This window comes from Triticum aestivum, chromosome 6A (genome assembly GCF_018294505.1).
Source record: "Triticum aestivum cultivar Chinese Spring chromosome 6A, IWGSC CS RefSeq v2.1, whole genome shotgun sequence".
Lineage (NCBI taxonomy): Eukaryota > Viridiplantae > Streptophyta > Magnoliopsida > Poales > Poaceae > Triticum > Triticum aestivum.
This window is the reverse complement of record NC_057809.1, coordinates 527,144,073-527,162,444: the sequence shown is the minus strand read 5'-3', so window position 1 is coordinate 527,162,444 and position 18,372 is coordinate 527,144,073. Positions and strand designations below refer to the sequence as shown.

At 51.3% G+C, this 18,372-nt stretch overlaps 1 protein-coding gene across 1 annotated transcript; it reads left to right on the top strand.

Annotated features, from left to right (window-relative positions):
* Positions 1-504: 504 nt before the first annotated feature.
* On the top strand, positions 505-3,079 carry LOC123130916 (uncharacterized protein At1g66480). Its single transcript, XM_044550706.1, has 2 exons — positions 505-1,452; positions 2,570-3,079. The coding sequence occupies exons 1-2, from the start codon at positions 745-747 to the stop codon at positions 2,612-2,614; spliced, it is 753 nt and encodes a 250-aa protein (XP_044406641.1). The 5' UTR covers positions 505-744; the 3' UTR covers positions 2,615-3,079.
* Positions 3,080-18,372: the final 15,293 nt, after the last annotated feature.

Here is an 18,372-nt window from a genome sequence, read left to right as displayed (position 1 = left end):
GATTTCCAATTCTAAAATTCTAGTTCTAGAACCGGAGCGGATCGGCGGTGCCCGGTTGATCGTTCACATTAACGCGATCATGGATACGGAAAGGAAGTCCGGTGACTAGCTTGAACCTCACTTATCGTCGCTCGCTTTACAGTTCACGGTTGGGCAGCTAGTGTTGGCGAAAGAGCTAAAGCCCACACGTTACTACACGCAGATCTCGTGACAGCCCACGATCGTGAGTAACCACAACGGAAGCCAGTCCGGCCCGGCCCTGATATTCCCCCGCGCAGATTCCGTTCACCCCAACGCTTTCACATGCATGCACACACACACACACACACACACTTTGATGAGAACTGTATTTCTAGTTGCCATGATGGTAGAGTTTCCGTGTTGGCTCTCCTGTTGTGAGTGCTACCCAGAAACTTTGCGCCTGATAATTATTCACATGCAGACGGACGCTATCTCGGCAACGGAGTGCTCCCCGGCAATCTGCATCCGAAAGCGGGAAACGCAAGAGAGACAAAGACAAGGGAAGCGCACCACCTCGGCATCCCCATAAAATACGCCCCCCGTCACCTTTGACCCCTCCACCTTTCGCCACCACTCCTCCTCCAGTTTCCTCCCTTTTATAAAACAAACAAAAGATCACGACGCACAGCCCGCGCCTCCCGTCCCGAGAGAGCCGAGCAGAGACAAGAAGCAAGATCAAACACACGCCGGCCGGCACGCAGCAACGCCGTCCGCCCGCGCGCGATGGGGAACAGCATTGGGGCGAAGCGGAAGGGGGCCAAGGTGATGCAGCTGGACGGGACGTCCTTCCGGGTGAAGCCGCCGGCGGCGGCGGCCGACGTGCTGCGCGACCACCCGGGCTTCCAGCTGCTGGAGGCGGAGGAGGTCAAGCTGCTGGGCGCGCGGGCGCGGCCCCTGGCGCCCGACGCGCCGCTGCGCCGGGGCCGGCTCTACTTCCTCGTCGCGCTCCCGCGCCGCCCCGCCGCGGGGCCGCCGCGCAGGGCATGGTCGGGCAACCTCCGCGTCGGCGCGCGCGAGCGGCTCGAGTCGCTCATGCTCGCCCGCCGCTCCACCTCCGACCTCTCCTCCTTCCAGGGCGTCGCCTCCGCCTCCGCCCCCGCCTCCCCGCTCTTCGCGGGAGCGGGAGGCGGCGCAGGCACCCCCGTGCGGCTCAGGATGCGGCTCCCCAAGGCGCAGGTGGAGAAGCTGATGGGGGAGAGCCGGGACGCGGCGGAGGCGGCGGCCAAGATCATGGAGCTGTGCGCCGCGGTGGGCGACGGCGGCGGCTGCGGCGCCAAGGTGACGCCCGAGCGGCCGCCCGGGATCCTGCGCAGCCCGCGGTTCGCGGCCACGCCCGAGTGGGGCTCCGGCTTCATGCTCCCCAAGCCGGCGCCCGGCGCGCCGCCCAAGACGCCGCAGCGGTGGGCCTCGCTGCCCCGCGCCAAGGAGGAGGTAACCACCATTACTGATTGATTACTGCTCCTACTACCCTTCAAATCAATCAATTAGGCCCATCCATTCTCCACGTGCATTGCATCACTGCGTGTCCCCTTGTGCGCACTGCGTGATACTACATGAATTATATTCGTTCCACAGAACTCTGAACAAGATCTGCATTTTTACTTGCTACTCCAACATCTGCATTTTTACTTGCTACTCCAACTTGAGTTGAGATGCACAACCAAAAAGTCAAGCACATGTATATAGTACTGTAGAATTTGTGTTATAGAAGAAGAAACAAAAATCTTGGCCGGCAATGCGTAGTATACTACTCTTTCCCTCCGGAAATACTCGTTGGATAAATGAATAAAAACACATATATCTAAAACTAAAATACGTCTAGATACATCAATTTATTCAGATGGAGAGAGTACGTTAGATTATAGTACTCCCTCTGTTCATTTTTATAAGTCGGTTCACACAAGTGAAATTGTGTTATTTTGCATACTGTTTGAAACATCTACAAAGGCTTATAAAAGTGAACAGAGGGAGTAGTAGAATTCTTGGGCTTTGTTCGGTTTTGTGCGTTGGTTACCGCAGTAGAAAAGCAGCCACTAACCACTAGTGCAAGGTTAGCGAAGCTGCCGAATGTCAGATGAGATGCCGCGTACAGTAGAGCGGCAAGAAGAGTTTTCTTTCTTGTATACTGCTGTCTGCAGAGAACATGTACCCTGTCTCAGTGGCGCACTACACCTGGGAAACCCTTCTCCGCTCATTGCGGGAAACAACCTACACAGCAAGCAGAGCACGACTTTCGTGCGGGTTTCCTTTTCACACACCAGTACTATCATTTAACAACTGGAGTTAGTAACCGTCACAATAATAATAAAAAAGAAACAAAAACAAATTAGAGTTAGTAGAACGAGACAAAAAAAAAGAAATAAGTTGATGCTGCCCATCGTTTTTGTTTCTTGTTTCTAAACTCTCTTGTGGAGTTGTGGTGTTGTGTTGAACCCAGACCCACAAGTTTTACTTTGAGCGTCGATACGTAACGGGATCCGTAGACAAATCTGTGTAACAATTGTTGCCTTTTCTGGAGTCTAATCTTGTCTCCATTTCCATGTTTCAGAAGCGTGCGAGGTTCGTGGCGTTGCCGGACGAGCTGATCGCATGACCGACATTTCGCTCGACGGAGACGAGTTAACACATCCATCCTGCTGTCCCAGCCATGCTTGCTGATTGTCAGGCCAGGAGATAGGGAGTTATAAACCTATCTTCAGGCTGTTAGAGATACCGTTTCGAAAGAAAAAAAGGCTATTAGAGATACATGCTTGGATCATCATTCTCTTGCCAACAAAAACTATGGTTTGAAGACGAGAAGCCGCCGAATGGCTTCCAATTCACCTTGATTTCGCATATCAGTAGCGTGTTTCTGGACTCTGTGTTCTCCCTTGTGTGTTTTCTTGTTAGTTCCTCTCTGGTGGTTTTATTATTAGTCCACCATGCCATGTCGTGAATGCTCTGTCTCTGTGCGAACCAATTGTCTCAGTCAACTGCGTGTGCATGATTTCAGACTGATTTGGAAGATGCCAACCTGCAGATTGATTTGGCAGATGCCAACCTGCTGCAGTTTGCTTCAGGCAGCTTCTCTGAATTATCCGCATTCATTCATTCGATCCCTGCATGATTCTGGAAGGGGGTTGTGCGGGTTAGTGGCGCGTGATAATGGATCGTCGCGTTGAACCGGTGGATTATGTTTGCTTATACTAAGAATTATTATTGGGAGCTGTTGCTCAACCGCATTCCTCGGCACATGCAAGTGCTGTTTACAAAATCATAAGTACACGTTTGCTGCGTCGTCAGTGTTTCTTCCTTGTTTTTTCAGATGGTGATGAAAGGCTTGGTTAGCGCCGGGCTTCGTGTCGAGTCGCAAGTGTTTTTAGTGGTTTCTTAATTGATCCAGATTTGGATAATGGTGCTGCATCCAATCATAAGAAACCTGCACATGTTACGCGATCTGAACTACCGTCTTATATAGTACTCTTATATCTATGGTGTGAGAAAGTCAGATCAGAAGAACATGCAGGTATACCTTCTGAATCTGAGAGAATCGTTCGTTGGCAGCGTGTGGACTCTGAGATAACTCCATATTCTTTGAGCTTGAACAGTAAACTTACTGGCTGCCCCTACAATGCATCGTCCGTTACTGCGGGAGAGTGTGTTGTGTGTAGAGCAGATCAGATCAGATGGCCAACTTCCAGCATGACCTGGGGGCATCATGTCCATGGGTCTCTCCACAGTTGCTTGGCCAGTGGTCGTAGTCCAGAATGGGAGTTGGCTTCCCTATCGTAAGGGCACCTCCAATATAGTCCTGGCTAGGGTTTCCGGGGAGCCGACGGTCGGGCTCGTTTCCCCGCTGGGCCAGGAGGAGTGGCCCAGCCTTCCAGGAATTGGGCTGGGGGCCCATCGGCGATCCAGCCCGCGTCTTGGCCTGTGGGGGTGCAGGGACGCCCCTCCGTGCTTGGGCCTGACCAGCCTGGCCCGGTGGCCTGCTATGAGCCTGCGCTTAGGCCCGGGCCCAATGCGGAGGAGGCTGAGCGGTCGGCCGCCCCTATTAATAGGTGGCTGTGGGTGCCAAAAGGAACCCTAGATCTGTCTCTAGGGTTTCCTGCATCCCACTCTCAGGTTCGGCGCTTCGGGCACCTTGCCAGTCGTCTCCTACGTTCTGCCCCTCCCCCACCTCTTTCCTGCTCGTTCGCCACTGTTGTGAGGATGGGCTCCCGCCGCGGCGACAAGCCTCCCATGTCGCCTCCGACCCCGGCGGCGGATCGACAGCGCGAGCACGATCTGCGGGCGAAGGCACTCTCCAAGGCGTCGGCGAAGGCCGCGGGGGACGGGCGCTGGGGGCCGCCGCCTCCATGGTGGCTTGCGGAGCAAGAGCGGAAGCAGCAAGAGGACCGCGAGCGCAAGAAGAAGAAGAAGAAGGAGGAATATCGGCGCCGTGGGCTGGAGCAGAAGAAAGAGCTCAAGAGGAAGGAGTCTCAGCTCCCTCCGGGCGGTGAGCGGAGCGGGGATCCGGTGGCCAAGAAGCAGAAGCAAAAGGGGGGCCGTCGGCTTCGAAGGGTTCGGCTAACGCTCCGATCCCAGTGGAGGAGGCTGACGGGCCGGAGTGCTTCAAGTGCGGCAGGGTGGGGCATTACCAAAATATGTGCCACTTCAAGCCCCTGTGCGTCGTCTGCCACGAGGAAGGGCACGCGTCGGCGTACTGCCCCACGCGGGGGCGGCCTCTTCTGCTGCAGATCATGGGCAACGCCATCCCTGGAGAGGGCTTCTTCTGCCTCCCTTTCGTGGAGACGGAGGGCGAGGAGGTCCAGGCCCCGCTGGTGGCGGATGCGGCGATCATCTCGGCGGCGCCTGGCACGCTGTCGATCCCCATCTTGGAGGCGGAGCTTCCTCACCTCTTCGAGGGGGTGTGGGATTGGCAGGTGACGGCCATCGGCGTCGACCAGTTCTCGGTCGTCTTCCCCAACAAGGCCATGCTGCGGATGGTGACCCGCAGCGGCAAGCTCTACCTCTCCCTCAACGACATCATGACGGATATCAAGGAACTGAGCCAGGAGGAACCCAAGGCCGAGATCATGCCGGACGTGTGGGTCAAGCTGTGGGGTGTGCCGCCCAAGCACCGCCGCGTGGACCACCTCATGGCAGGGACGGTGATGATTGGGCGTCCAATGGAGGTGGATGAGGCGTCGTTGCCGGGGCGCGGCCCAGTCCGGATGCGCTTCGCGTGTCGATCGCCGGCCAAGCTCAAGGGCTACGTCCAAGTGTGGTTCAACAGCGAGGGCTTCACCATTCGTCTGGAGGCCGAGGTGGGTGATCTACAGGGTGCGGCGCCCCCTCCCCCTCCACCAGCCAGCATGGACAAGGGACCAAATGACAAAGACAAGGACCACGACGCGAGCATGGGGGATGACTCCATCGACACCGCCACTTGGGACAAGCTTGGCCTCAAGGACAAGGACCCCCAGGACGCGCCCCCGGCGGCGGGCGCTGCGAAGGACCAGGAGGAACGACAAGTGGTGGTGGGCAGCAACGAGATGGGTCTCAACCAGTACAGCTCCAACATGACGCTGGGCCTCGACATCGACAAGGGGGTCTCGGCGTCCTGCGACTCGGAGGGTCGCTCGATGCTCGTCTCCCCGATGGCTGCGGTGGTGGGTGAGCCTCGGGTTGCCACGACGCGCTCACCCAAGGCGGTGACTGGCCTCGGTGGTGGTGGGACGAGGCTCCACAAGAAGCCGGCAGGCCACAAGACTCCCTTGGTGGCGCCGGTGAGCCCTCCCTCGGGCCATGCGGGCACGCCTGCTCCGCAGCGGCCGGTGGTGATGGCGCTAGCCTCTCCTGGGGGTTCGACTGGTGGCACCTCATCGGTCATCTCCCCTCCAGCTTCTGACACGCTCCGCGCGGAGGTGGCCAAGGTGGCGCCCGTTTCAACGGCCAAGCGCTCCAAGGCGGTGGTGGCGTCCACGGTGACACAGGAGCGGGCGAGCTCCCGCCCGAAGGGCGCCAAGGGCAACCTCCCAGCCCTCCAACGCGCCCAACTCCTGCAGGCCCAGAAGAACCTGGAAACCGAAGGTAACCCCATGCCCCGCTTTACGATCTTTGATGAATATTCTGATGAGTGCTTGGGGGGTATCTTAGAAGATAGTGGGGTGATGATGTCTGACGAGGGGGAAGCGCGCGAAGTGCTCTCTCTTATTCATGCTAAGGAAATCGCGCAGGCCACGCTAGCTCAGGCAGCGCTGGCCCGCGTTGCGCCAGCAGCAGAAGAAGTAGGGGCTTCTCTGGTGATGTTACGCAGCCCGATCAGGAGGACATAGCAGCAGGGGCTGCGCCGTCCACCTCCAACCGTCGTCCTGCCAAGATACGGCGCGTGGCCAACGCGGTGACCGCTCGCGGTATCCGCCTCCGCAATCGCATTATCTAATGCGGTACATATTCTGGAACATCCGAGGCTTCGGCCATGCTGGGAGGCGGACCCAGTTAAAAGAGTTCATTCGGAACGAGGCGATCGACGTAGTTGGCCTGCAGGAAACTATCAAGGCCGATTTCAATCATCGGGACCTGCTAGCTGTCGATCCGCTGGAGCGTTTTGTTTGGCATTGGGTGCCGGCGGTCGGGCACTCGGGAGGCATGTTGCTAGGCATCAACCTAGTTTGCTTCGAGGTGGTGGCGTGGGATGTCAGTCATTTCTTCCTGTCGGCCCACGTGCGCCACCGCGCAACTCTCCAAGAGTGGGAGGTGATTGTGGTTTACGGCCCGGCCGACCACTCGCTCTCGCTGGAGTTCTTGGGAGAACTCCAGGCGAAGGTTGCGTCTGTGGGCACGTGAAATTTTCCTCTGCTAGTGGGAGGGGATTTCAACTTAATTCGCTCGGGAGCGGATAAAAACAACGATACTATTAATTGGACAAGGGTGTCCATGTTTAATAATGCAATCACAGCCATGGCCCTTAGGGAAGTGGCTCGCGTGGGGGCACGCTACACCTGGACCAACAAACAACTAACGCCGGTGCGGTCGGTCTTGGACAGGGTTTTCATGTCCTCAGAGTGGGAGGTGCTTGTTTCCTTGTGCTCTTTGCATGCCGAAACGAGGATAGGGTCGGACAACGTCCCCCTCATCCTCTCCTCGGGGGAGGAAAGGTTAAAACGCAGCCCTCATTTTTTCTTCGAAACCGCGTGGTTAGAGTCTCTGGACTTTGAGCAAATCTTCCTTTCGAAATGGGAGAATTACGTCGCCCGGGTCGGGCGCGCGCGCGGGCCGATGGAGTTCTGGATTGCTGCAGGAGCGGGCTTGCGTGCGGCCCTCAAAGGGTGGGGGGCTAACCAGGGGCGCGAAGATAAGCTGCTTCGATCGCGTTTGACCGTGGAGCTCGCTCAGATGGATGCTGTGGCGGATGTGCAGACCTTCTCGGAGCAAGACTGGGCTCAGCGCTACGTGCTTGAGGCCCAGGTCGAGTCCCTCCTTAGAGCTGAGGAGGAGTACTGGCGTAGACGTGGTGGTATCAAGTGGACGCTCAAGGGTGACGCGAACACTCAATATTTTCACGCCTATGCTAATGGCCGTCGCCGCAAATGCGCCATTTTGCGCTTGCAATCTGAGCAGGGGCTCCTTTTGCGGCAACAGGATATCGTCCATCACATTTACGAGTTCTACATCCAACTTATGGGTTCCAGGGAGGAATCCCGCGCCCGGCTTAGGGCGGATGTGTGGGACCCTGCGTTGCGGGTCACGGACGATGAAAACAAGGGCCTGGGATTGGCCTTCACCCTGGAGGAGATTGACAAGGCGACCCTTGGCATGAAATCCGACACCGCACCCGGGCCGGATGGGTGGCCGGTGGCGATGTTCAAAAGGTTTTGGCAAGTCCTCAAAGGGCCTATTTTTGACGTTTGCAATGGTTTTATGCGGGGTATGGTAGATATCTCTCACCTAAACTTTGGGGTTCTCTCTCTGATCCCCAAAGTTCCGGGCGCGGATCATATTAGGCTCTTTCGTCCCATAGCGTTGATTAATGTTCCATTTAAAATTTGTGATAAGGCTTGTTCGACTCGCTTTTCTCCGATAGCTCACCGAATTATTAGTAGGAACCAATCGGCTTTTATTCAGGGGCGCAACATCTTAGAGGGGCCGTTGGCCCTCCAGGAGATTGTGCACTCCCTAAAACGCGCTCGCCAGCCCGCAATTCTCCTGAAGCTAGACTTTGAGAAGGCGTACGATCGCGTGAACTGGGAGTTTCTCCGTCAGGTCCTCCTGGACCGGGGATTCTCGTCGGTTTGGGTTCATCGCATGATGCAGTTGGTCTCGAGGGGCCAAACGGCGATTGCGGTGAACGGAGAAGTAGGGAACTTCTTCCGCAACAAGCGTGGGCTGCGTCAGGGGGACCCAGCCTCGCCGTTGTTGTTTAACTTTGTAGCGGACGCCTTGGGTGCCATGCTCGACAGAGCTTGTTTGGCTGGCCACATCAGGGGAGTGGTGGACAACCTGATCCCGGGGGGAGTGTCACACCTGCAATACGCGGATGACACACTCCTCCTCTTCGAGCCCGACACACACAGTATCGCATCGGTCAAGGCCATTCTGTTGTGTTTTGAACTCATGTCGGGGCTTAAAATCAACTTCCACAAGTGTGAAGTGGTGTCCATGGGGATGGATGCGGCCGAAAGTCAGCGGGTAGCCAACTTGCTTAACTGCAAACTTGGCCAGTTTCCATTCACTTACCTCGGCCTCCCGATCGTGGCGAAGAAATGTTCGATCGTTGATTGGGAACCTCTCACCTCCAAGGTAGCGGGCAGGGTGTGTCCGTGGAGAGGTAGATTTATGTCTTCAGGGGCTAGACTAATCTTAACCAACTCCAGCCTCTCATCCTTACCTATGTTCGGCATGGGTTTGTTCTTGCTGGCGGATGGGGTACACACTAAGTTGGATACCTCGCGGTCCCGTTTCTTTTGGGAAGGAGCGGGACCCAAACGGAAATACCATATGGTCAAATGGCAGGCCGTTTGTAGACCTAAAGCCCAGGGGGGCCTTGGGATCATCAACTCCAAGCTGATGAATATTGCACTCATGTGCAAATGGATCTGGAAGATGTCTTAGGGTGAGACTGGCCTCTGGATCGATCTCCTCCGTGCGAAATACTTCCCGAACGGGAATTTCTTTGAGGCAGCCTCTCGTGGCCCCCCCTTCTGGAACTCCATTCAAGCCCTAAAACCCTTCTTCGCCAGGGGAGCGAAGTTTGGGGTTAACAACAGGCGCTCCACGCGGTTTTGGCTAGACCTTTGGATTGGCCACCAACCCCTATGGTCGGAGTTTCGCCAACTCTACTCCATTGCAGTCGAGCCCAACCAACTAGTTGCTTTGGCTCTTAGCTCCTCCCCACCCTACATCAACTTCAGAAGAGAATTATCGGGACGGAAATGGCGGAGTGGGACCGCCTTCGGGATTTGATCGCTGATGTTCGCCTATCGGACTCCGTGGACACGGTCTCTTGGAGACTTTCGGGCTCTGGCAAATTCACTGTCAATTCCCTATACAGAGAGCTTACTCGCGGCCAGGTCCCTTCGGCTGCCAAGGGGCTTTGGAAGGCCAAAATCCCTCTCAAGATCAAGGTCTTCCTCTGGCAGCTAAGCCAAGATCGCCTGCCTACCTCTATCAACCTTGCTAAGCGCAACGGCCCCGCCTCCGGCCCTTGTGCTGTGTGGGGTTCCGGAAGATGCTGACCACGCTTTCTTCCGGTGCTCTTTGGCGCACTTTGCCTGGAGCGCGGTCCGTGAGGCCGCGGGGGTGGATTGGGATCCCCGCTCCCGAGCCGCGCTAGTGTCTTCTTTGTCATTGGTTCTTGGCCCGGCTCGTCGGGTCATGTGGACGTGTGCGGCGGCCATGTTATGGGCTATCTGGCATATTCGTAACAAGTTTACTATTGAGGGCATATTTCCCTCGCATCTCGCTGACGTTATCTTCAAATGCATCGTTTTCTTGCAGCAATGGGCACCGCTGGGCAGACAACAAGACTCTGATCTTCATCGCCAAGCTCTTTGCCGTCTTCGCTTAGTTTACGCCGAGTCCCGCGCTCCGTCGTCTGCGCCGTCTGCTGTCGCATAGGGATGGGCAGCCCCTTTTGGTTGTAGTTTCAGCCGAGCCTGCGTGCTTGTTTCGCTAGGCCGGCCGTGCCTTGTAACGTACTTTATTCCTCCTCCGGTTGCTGTTTTCCAAGACCTGCTTGTCTTATGTTTGGTGCCGTGTGTTGGTCATGTGGTTGTCATACGCTGCCTATGTTGTGGGCTTTATTAATTTAAAGTCGGACGTCCCTGACGTCTATGTTCTAAAAAAATGAACGCCCCCTACTATGCGCGGGCACGGCCGAACGTGTCTCCACAGCGTTCCAACAATCCAACACAGTGCTCTCCAACCACTCCGTCCCCAACAGGAAGGCGATGGCCTCCCTCACATTGCTCACCTCTTGGGCCATCTGGAACGCACGTGATGCAAGGGTGTTCCCTCACAAAGGTGCCCCGCCATTTGTAATTCTAGCTGTCATCAAAGGGGAGGCGGCACTTTGGGTCGCTGCCGCCCGCCGGTGCTAAGAAGTTCAGTTCAATAATGCCGGGAGAGTAGTCCCTTTGTAAGGCGGTGTTCTGTGTTGTAATCCCTCAAACTCTATCTTCTCTCTTATTTAATATATGAGGCAAATCTTTTGTCTCCTTAAAAAAAATCCAATACAGTCTCATAGCCCCCCTCCCCCAATTCGGACGAAATTTAGACACGTCTAATATATATTACATGCAACTACCCCAAATTAAACCTAAACTAAATAGCGGACAGTGACCTTGTAGGCATGACCTCTAAGGCCAGTCAAACCGCTGTCATTTTCGCCATTGTCGTCACCTTCATAGTCCCGTCGCTTGGGTAAGCCAGGGCAACCACGGCAATGCACTCGCGCCGGATCCGCTGTGTGTCCTATTCTGCCTTGACCCACGCCATGTCCTCACAAGTGGCTCACTCTGACCTACGGGGAACTCCAACATGCCGACACATTTTGTCCGTGCGCGCCCGTTTGGGTCGGAACGGACAAAGAAAAACAGCACATCTTGTCCATCGTAGCACCTCCACGGCTATGCCACCCCCTCGCTTCCACGGCCACCGGCCTCGCTCTAAGCCTGCCGGCCTCGCTCCATGGTCGCCTCCACTTTGATAGGCATGCTACCTGTACGCGAAAGAGGTGTGGGGCTCTTCACCGGTCGCACACCCGCAAGGTGTTCGATGTTTTATCCGCAAGGTACCATGGATAGTGGGAGGAGAGTTCTTCTTCAATAACTTCATCGTCGGACGATGAGGATTTTGTGGTCACGACTATGGTCTTCAACGACCACATTTCTAGGCAGTGGCTGAGGTTTAAGGGATCAATCCTGGGACATGCTCCGGCATTGAATCGCAACATAGGGAGAGGCCATTTCCTACTCTTCGCCAACAACTTCCAGTGCGTGTCCCCACTCTACAATCCCGAGCTTTTCCGGTGCCGCTTCTGGATGGCAAGACATGTGGTCGAATGTATCCGGGAGGGAGTGATGGAGTACGATGACTATTTCATATGTAAGGAGGATGCTCTTGGAAAGGTTGGCTTCTCCTCTTATCAAAATGCATTGTAGTTATTCGGTTGCTTGCATACGGAATTCCCGGCGATCTTGTTGATGAGTATGCCCGCATGAGTGAGCCTACATGCCTTGCATCATTGTACAAGTTCTGCAAGGCTGTGGTAGCAGTGTTTGGCCCGGAGTACCTGAGAGGGACAAATGTTGTGGATAGAACCCGATTGTTGGCAATCAATGAAGAGAGAGGCTTCCCGAGAATACTTGGTAGCATAGATTTTATGCACTGAAGTGGCAGAACTGCCCACTGCTTGGCAAGGGCGATATAAGGGGCATATTAAATGTTGCACAGTTATACTTGAAGCGCTGGCTTCACAAGATCTCTAGTTTGACACTCTTTTCTTGACATGGTTGGTTCTCACAATGACATCAACATGCTTCAGTGCTCTCCGGTGTTCGGAGGACTTGCAGAAGGCAACTGCCCAGAGGTCAACTTTGAGATCAATGACCATCACTACAACAAGAGATCCTACCTAGCTGATGGTATATATCCTCAGTGGTCAACTCTTGTGAAGACAATCTCCAATCCGGTAAGAGAGAAGAGGGCTATAGGTTTTCCCAAGCAAAAGAGGGTGCTAGGAAGGATGTGGAGCGTGTTTTGGTGTGCTTCAATCTCGATGGGCTATCGTTTGGTGCTCTGCTAGAACATGGAGCACCAAGAAGATGTGGAAGGTGATGACTGCTTGCGTCATCATGCACAACATTATCATAGAGGATGAGCACGAGGACCAATTTTTCGACCAAGAGTTTCAGTTTCAGGGTGAAAATGTTGTGCCTGAGCATGGACGGGCAACGCTTGTAGAGTTTGCCCAATTTCATCATGAAATGTGTGATTGGGAAACTCATATTCAACTTCAAAATGATTTGGTTGAGAATATGTGGACTCACCTTGGAAACCAATAGATCTATCGGGTCCTTTTCTTCAATGTATTTGTGACAATTTAAATTTCATTTGGTTTGTAAACTATGAGATTTTTGTTTGGTCCTAAGCTATTCATTATTGTAATACAAAAACTATGTGATTTAAAGTTTGGGCAATCTTTAGATTTGTATGCTACAATTGTGTAAATATGGCCGCATACCGGCCCGCGGATGAAATGCGTCGGCTGGTTTGACGCACTGGCCAATAAAGCAAGGAAGGGGCCGGCCGCCGCCCCTATGGTCGACCCAAATGGAGAAAAAATGTGTTGGGGAACGTAGTAATTTCAAAAAAAATCTACGCACATGCAAGATCATGGTGATACATAGCAACAAGAGGGGAGAGTGTCGTCCACGTACCCTCGTAGACCGTTAAGCGGAAGCGTTATGACAATGTGGATGATGTAGTCGTACGTCTTCACGATCGACCGATCCTCAGTACCGAACGTACGACACCTCCGCATTCAGCACACGTTCAGCTCGGTGACGTCCCGTGAACTCACGATCTAGTAGAGCTCGGGGAAGAGTTTCGTCAGCACGACGGCGTGGTGACGATGTTGATGAAGCTACCATTGCAGGGCTTCGCCTAAGCACCACTATAGTATGACCGAGGTGGATTATTGTGGAGGGGGGCACCGCACACCGCTGGGAGAGATCAATGATCAACTTGTGTGTCTAGAGGTGCCCCCTTGCCCCCATATATAAAGGAGCAAAGGGGGAGGCCCGCCGGCCCTAGAGGGCGCGCCACCATAATCCACCTCGGTCATACTGTAGCGGTGTTTAGGCAAAGCCCTGCTGCGGTAGCTTCATCAACATCGTCACCACACCGTCGTGCTGACGAAACTCTTCCCCGAGCTCTACTGGATCGTGAGTTCGCGGGACGTCACCGAGTTGAACATGTGCTAAACGCGGAGGTGCCGTACGTTCGGTACTGAGGATTGGTCGATCATGAAGACGTACGACTACATCAACCGCGTTGTCATAACGCTTCCGCTTAACGGTCTACGAGGGTACGTGGACGACACTCTCCCCTCTCGTTGCTATGCATCACCATGATCCTGCGTGTGCGTAGGAAAATTTTGAAATTACTACGTTTCCCAACAGTGGTATCAGAGCCAGGTTTTATGCGTAGATGTTATATGCACGAGTAGAACACAAGTGAGTTGTGGGCGATACAAGTCATACTGCTTACCAGCATGTCATACTTTGGTTCGACGGTATTGTTGGATGAAGCGGCCCGGACCGACATTACGCGTACGGTTACGCGAGACTGGTTCTACCGACATGCTTTGCACATAGGTGGCTGATGGGTGTCAGTTTCTCCAATTTTAGTTGAACCGAGTGTGGCTACGCCCGTCCTTGAGAAGGTTAAAACATCACTAACTTGACGAACTATCGTTGTGGTTTTGATGCGTAGGTAAGAACGGTTCTTGCTCAGCCCGTAGCAACCACGTAAAACTTGCAACAACAAAGTAGAGGACGTCTAACTTGTTTTTGCAGGGCATGTTGTGATGTGATATGGTCAAGACATGATGCTAAATTTTATTGTATGAGACGATCATGTTTTGTAACGGAGTTATCGGCAACTGGCAGGAGCCATATGGTTGTCGCTTTATTGTATGCAATGCAATCGCCCTGTAATTGCTTTACTTTATCACTAAGCGGTAGCGATAGTCGTAGAAGCAATAGTTGGCGAGACGGCAACGATGCTACGATGGAGATCAAGGTGTCATGCCGGTGACGATGGTGATCATGACGGTGCTTCGGAGATGGAGATCACAAGCACAACATGATGATGGCCATATCATATAACTTATACTGATTGCATGTGATGTTTATCCTTTATGCATCTTATTCTGCTTTGTTTGACGGTAGCATTATAAGATGATCTCTCACTAAATTTCAAGGTAAAAGTGTTCTCCCTGAGTATGCACCATTGCCAAAGTTCGTTGTGCCGAGACACCACGTGATGATCGGGTGTGATAAGCTCTACGTCCATCTACAACGGGTGCAATCCAGTTTTGCACACGCAGAATACTCGGGTTAAACTTAAAGAGCCTAGCATATGCAGATATAGCCTCGGAACACTGAGACCGAAAGGTCGAGCGTGAATCATATAGTAGATATGATCAACATAGTGATGTTCACCATTGAAAACTACTCCATTTCACATGATGATTGGTTATGGTTAAGTTGATATGGATCACGTGATCACTTAGATGATTAGAGGGATGTCTATCTAAGTGGGAGTTCTTAAGTAATATGATTAATTGAACTTAAATTTATCATGAACTTAGTACCTGATAGTATTTTGCTTATCTATGTTGTTGTTCCGTTGAATTTTAATGCGTTCATTGAGAAAGCAAAGTTGAAAGATGATGGTAGCAATTACATGGACTGGGTCCGTAACTTGAGGATTATCCTCATTGCTGCATAGAAGAATTACGTCCTGGAAGCACCGCTAAGTGCCAAACTTGCTGCAGGAGCAACACCAGATGTTATGAACATCTGGCAGAGCAAAGCTGATGACTACTCGATAGTTCAGTGTGCCATGCTTTACGGCTTAGAACCGAGACTTCAACAATGTTTTGAACGTCATGGAGCATATGCGATGTTCCAAGAGTTGAAGTTAATATTTCAAGCAAATGCCCGGATTGAGAGATATGAAGTCCCAAATAAGTTCTATGGCTGCAAGATGGAGGAGAATAGTTCTGTCAGTGAGCATATACTCAAAATGTCTGGGTATCATAATCACTTAACTCAACTTGGAGTTAATCTTCCTATTGATAGTGTCATTGACAGAGTTCTTCAATCACTGCCACCAAGCTATAGAAGCTTCGTGATGAACTATAATATGCAAGGGATGAATAAGACAATTCCCGAGCTCTTCGCGATGCTAAAAGCTGCGGAGGTAGAAATCAAGAAGGAGCATCAAGTGTTGATGGTCAACAAGACCACCAGTTTCAAGAAAAAGGGCAAAGGGAAGAAGAAGGGGAACTTCAAGAAGAACAGCAAACAAGTTGCTGCTGAGGAGAAGAAACCCAAGTCTGGACCTAAGCCTGAGACTGAGTGCTTCTACTGCAAACAGACTGGTCACTAGAAGTGGAACTGCCTCAAGTATTTGGCGGATAAGAAGGATGGCAAGGTGAACAAAGGTATATGTGATATACATGTTATTGATGTGTACCTTACCAAAGCTCGTAATAGCACGTGGGTATTTGATACTGGTTCTATTGCTAATATTTGCAACTCGAAACAGGGACTACGATTAAGCGAAGACTGGCTAAGGACGAGGTGACAATGCGCGTGGGAAATGGTTCCAAAGTCAATGTGATCGCGGTCGGCACGCTACCTCTACATCTACCTCTGGGATTAGTTTTAGACCTAAATAATTGTTATTCGGTGCCGGCGTTAAGCATGAACATTATATCTGGATCTTGTTTGATGCGAGACGGTTATTCATTTAAATCTGAGAATAATGGTTGTTCTATTTATATGAGTAGTATCTTTTATGGTCATGCACCCTTAAAGAGTGGTTTATTTTTACTAAATCTTGATAGTAGTGATACACATGTTCATAGTATTGAAGCCAAAAGATGCTGAGTTGATAATGATAGTGCAACTTATTTGTGGCACTGCCGTTTGGGTCATATTGGTATAAAGCGCATGAAGAAACTCCATACTGATGGACTTTTGGAATCACTTGATTATGAATAACTTGGTACTTGCGAACCATGCCTTATGGGCAAGATGACTAAAACGCTATTCTTCGGAACTATGGAGCGAGCAACAGATTTGTTCGAAATCATACATACTGATGTATGTGGTCCAATGAATATTGAGGCTCGCGGCGGGTATCGTTATTTTCTCACCTTCACAGATGATTTAAGCAGATACGAGTATATCTACTTAATGAAACATAAGTCTGAAACATTTGCAAAGTTTAAAGAATTTCATAGTGAAGTGGAAAATCATCGTAACAAGAAAATAAAGTTTCTACGATCTGATCGTGGAGGAGAATATTTGAGTTATGAGTTTGGTCTACATTTGAAACAATGCGGAATAGTTACGCAACTCACGCCACCCGAAACACCACAGTGTAATTGTGTGTCCGAACATCGTAATCATACTTTACTAGATATGGTGCGATCTATGATGTCTCTTATTGATTTACCGCTATCGTTTTGGGGTTATGCTTTAGAGACGGCTACATTCACGTTAAATAGGGCACCATCAAAATCCGTTGAGACGACGCCTTATGAACTATGGTTTTGCAAGAAACCAAAGTTGTCGTTTCTTAAAGTTTGGGGCTACGATGCTTATGTAAAAAAGCCTCAACCTGATAAGCTCGAACCCAAATCGGAGAAATGTGTCTTCATAGGATACCCAAAGGAAACTGTTGGGTACACCTTCTACCATAGATCTGAAGGCAAGACATTCGTTGCTAAGAATGGATCCTTTATAGAGAAGGAGTTTCTCTCGAAAGAAGTGAGTGGGAGGAAAGTAGAACTTGATGAGGTAATTGTACCTGCTCCCTTATTGGAGAGTAGTTCAACACAGAAACCAGTTCATGTGACACCTACACCAGTTAGTGAGGAAGCTAATGATGATGATCATGAAACTTCAGATCAAGTTACTACCAAACCTCGTAGGTCAACTAGAGCAAGATCCGCACCAGAGTGGTATAGTAATCCTGTTCTGGAAGTCATGTTACTTGACCATGATGAACCTACGAACTATGAAGAAGCGATGATGAGCCCATATTCCGCAAAATGGCTTGAGGCCATGAAATCTGAGATGGGATCCATATATGAGAACAAAGTGTGGGCTTTGGTTGACTTGCCCGATGATCGGCAAGCCATCGAGAATAAATGGATCTTCAAGAAGATGACAGACGCTGACGTAATGTTTCTGTCTACAAAGCTCAATTTGTTGCGAAAGGTTTTCGACAAGTTCAAGGAGTTGAATACGATGAGACCTTCTCACCCGTAGTGATGCTTAAGTCCGTCCGAATCATGTTAGCAATTGCTGCATTTTATGATTATGAAATTTGGCAAATGGATGTAAAGACTGCATTCCTGAATGGATTTCTGGAATAAGAGTTGTATATGATGCAACCTGAAGGTTTTATCGATCCAAAGGGAGCTAACAAAGTGTGCAAGCTCCGGCAATCCATTTATGGACTGGTGCAAGCCTCTCGGAGTTGGAATAAACATTTTGATAGTGTGATCAAAGCATATGGTTTTATACAGACTTTTGGAGAAGTCTGTATTTACAAGAAAGTGAGTGGGAGCTCTGTAGCATTTCTAATATTATATGTGGATGACATATTGTTGATTGGAAATGATATAGAATTTCTGGATAGCATAAAAGGATACTTGAATAAGAGTTTTTCAATGAAAGACCTCGGTGAACCTGCTTATATATTGGGCATCAAGATCTATAGAGATAGATCAAGAGGCTTAATTGGACTTTCACAAAGCACATACCTTGATAAAGTTTTGAAGAAGTTCAAAATGGATCAAGCTAAGAAAGGGTTCTTGCCTGTGTTACAAGGTGTGAAGTTGAGTAAGACTCAATGCCCGACCACTGCAGAAGATAGAGAGAAAATGAAAAGTGTTCCCTATGCTTCAGCCATAGGCTCTATCATGTATGCAATGTTGTGTACCAGACCTGATGTGTGCCATGCTATTAGCTTAGTAGGGAGGTACCAAAGTAATCCAGGAGTGGATCACTGGATAGCGGTCAAGAACATCCTGAAGTACCTGAAAAGGACCAAGGATATGTTCCTCGTTTATGGAGGTGACAA

Excerpts from the sequence above, each read along its gene's own strand:
- LOC123130916 (XM_044550706.1), top strand. The coding sequence starts at position 745 with ATGGGGAACAGCATTGGGGCGAAGCGGAAGGGGGCCAAGGTGATGCAG. Across the intron at positions 1,453-2,569 it reads TGCCCCGCGCCAAGGAGGAG|AAGCGTGCGAGGTTCGTGGC; the intron begins GTAACCACCATT and ends TCCATGTTTCAG.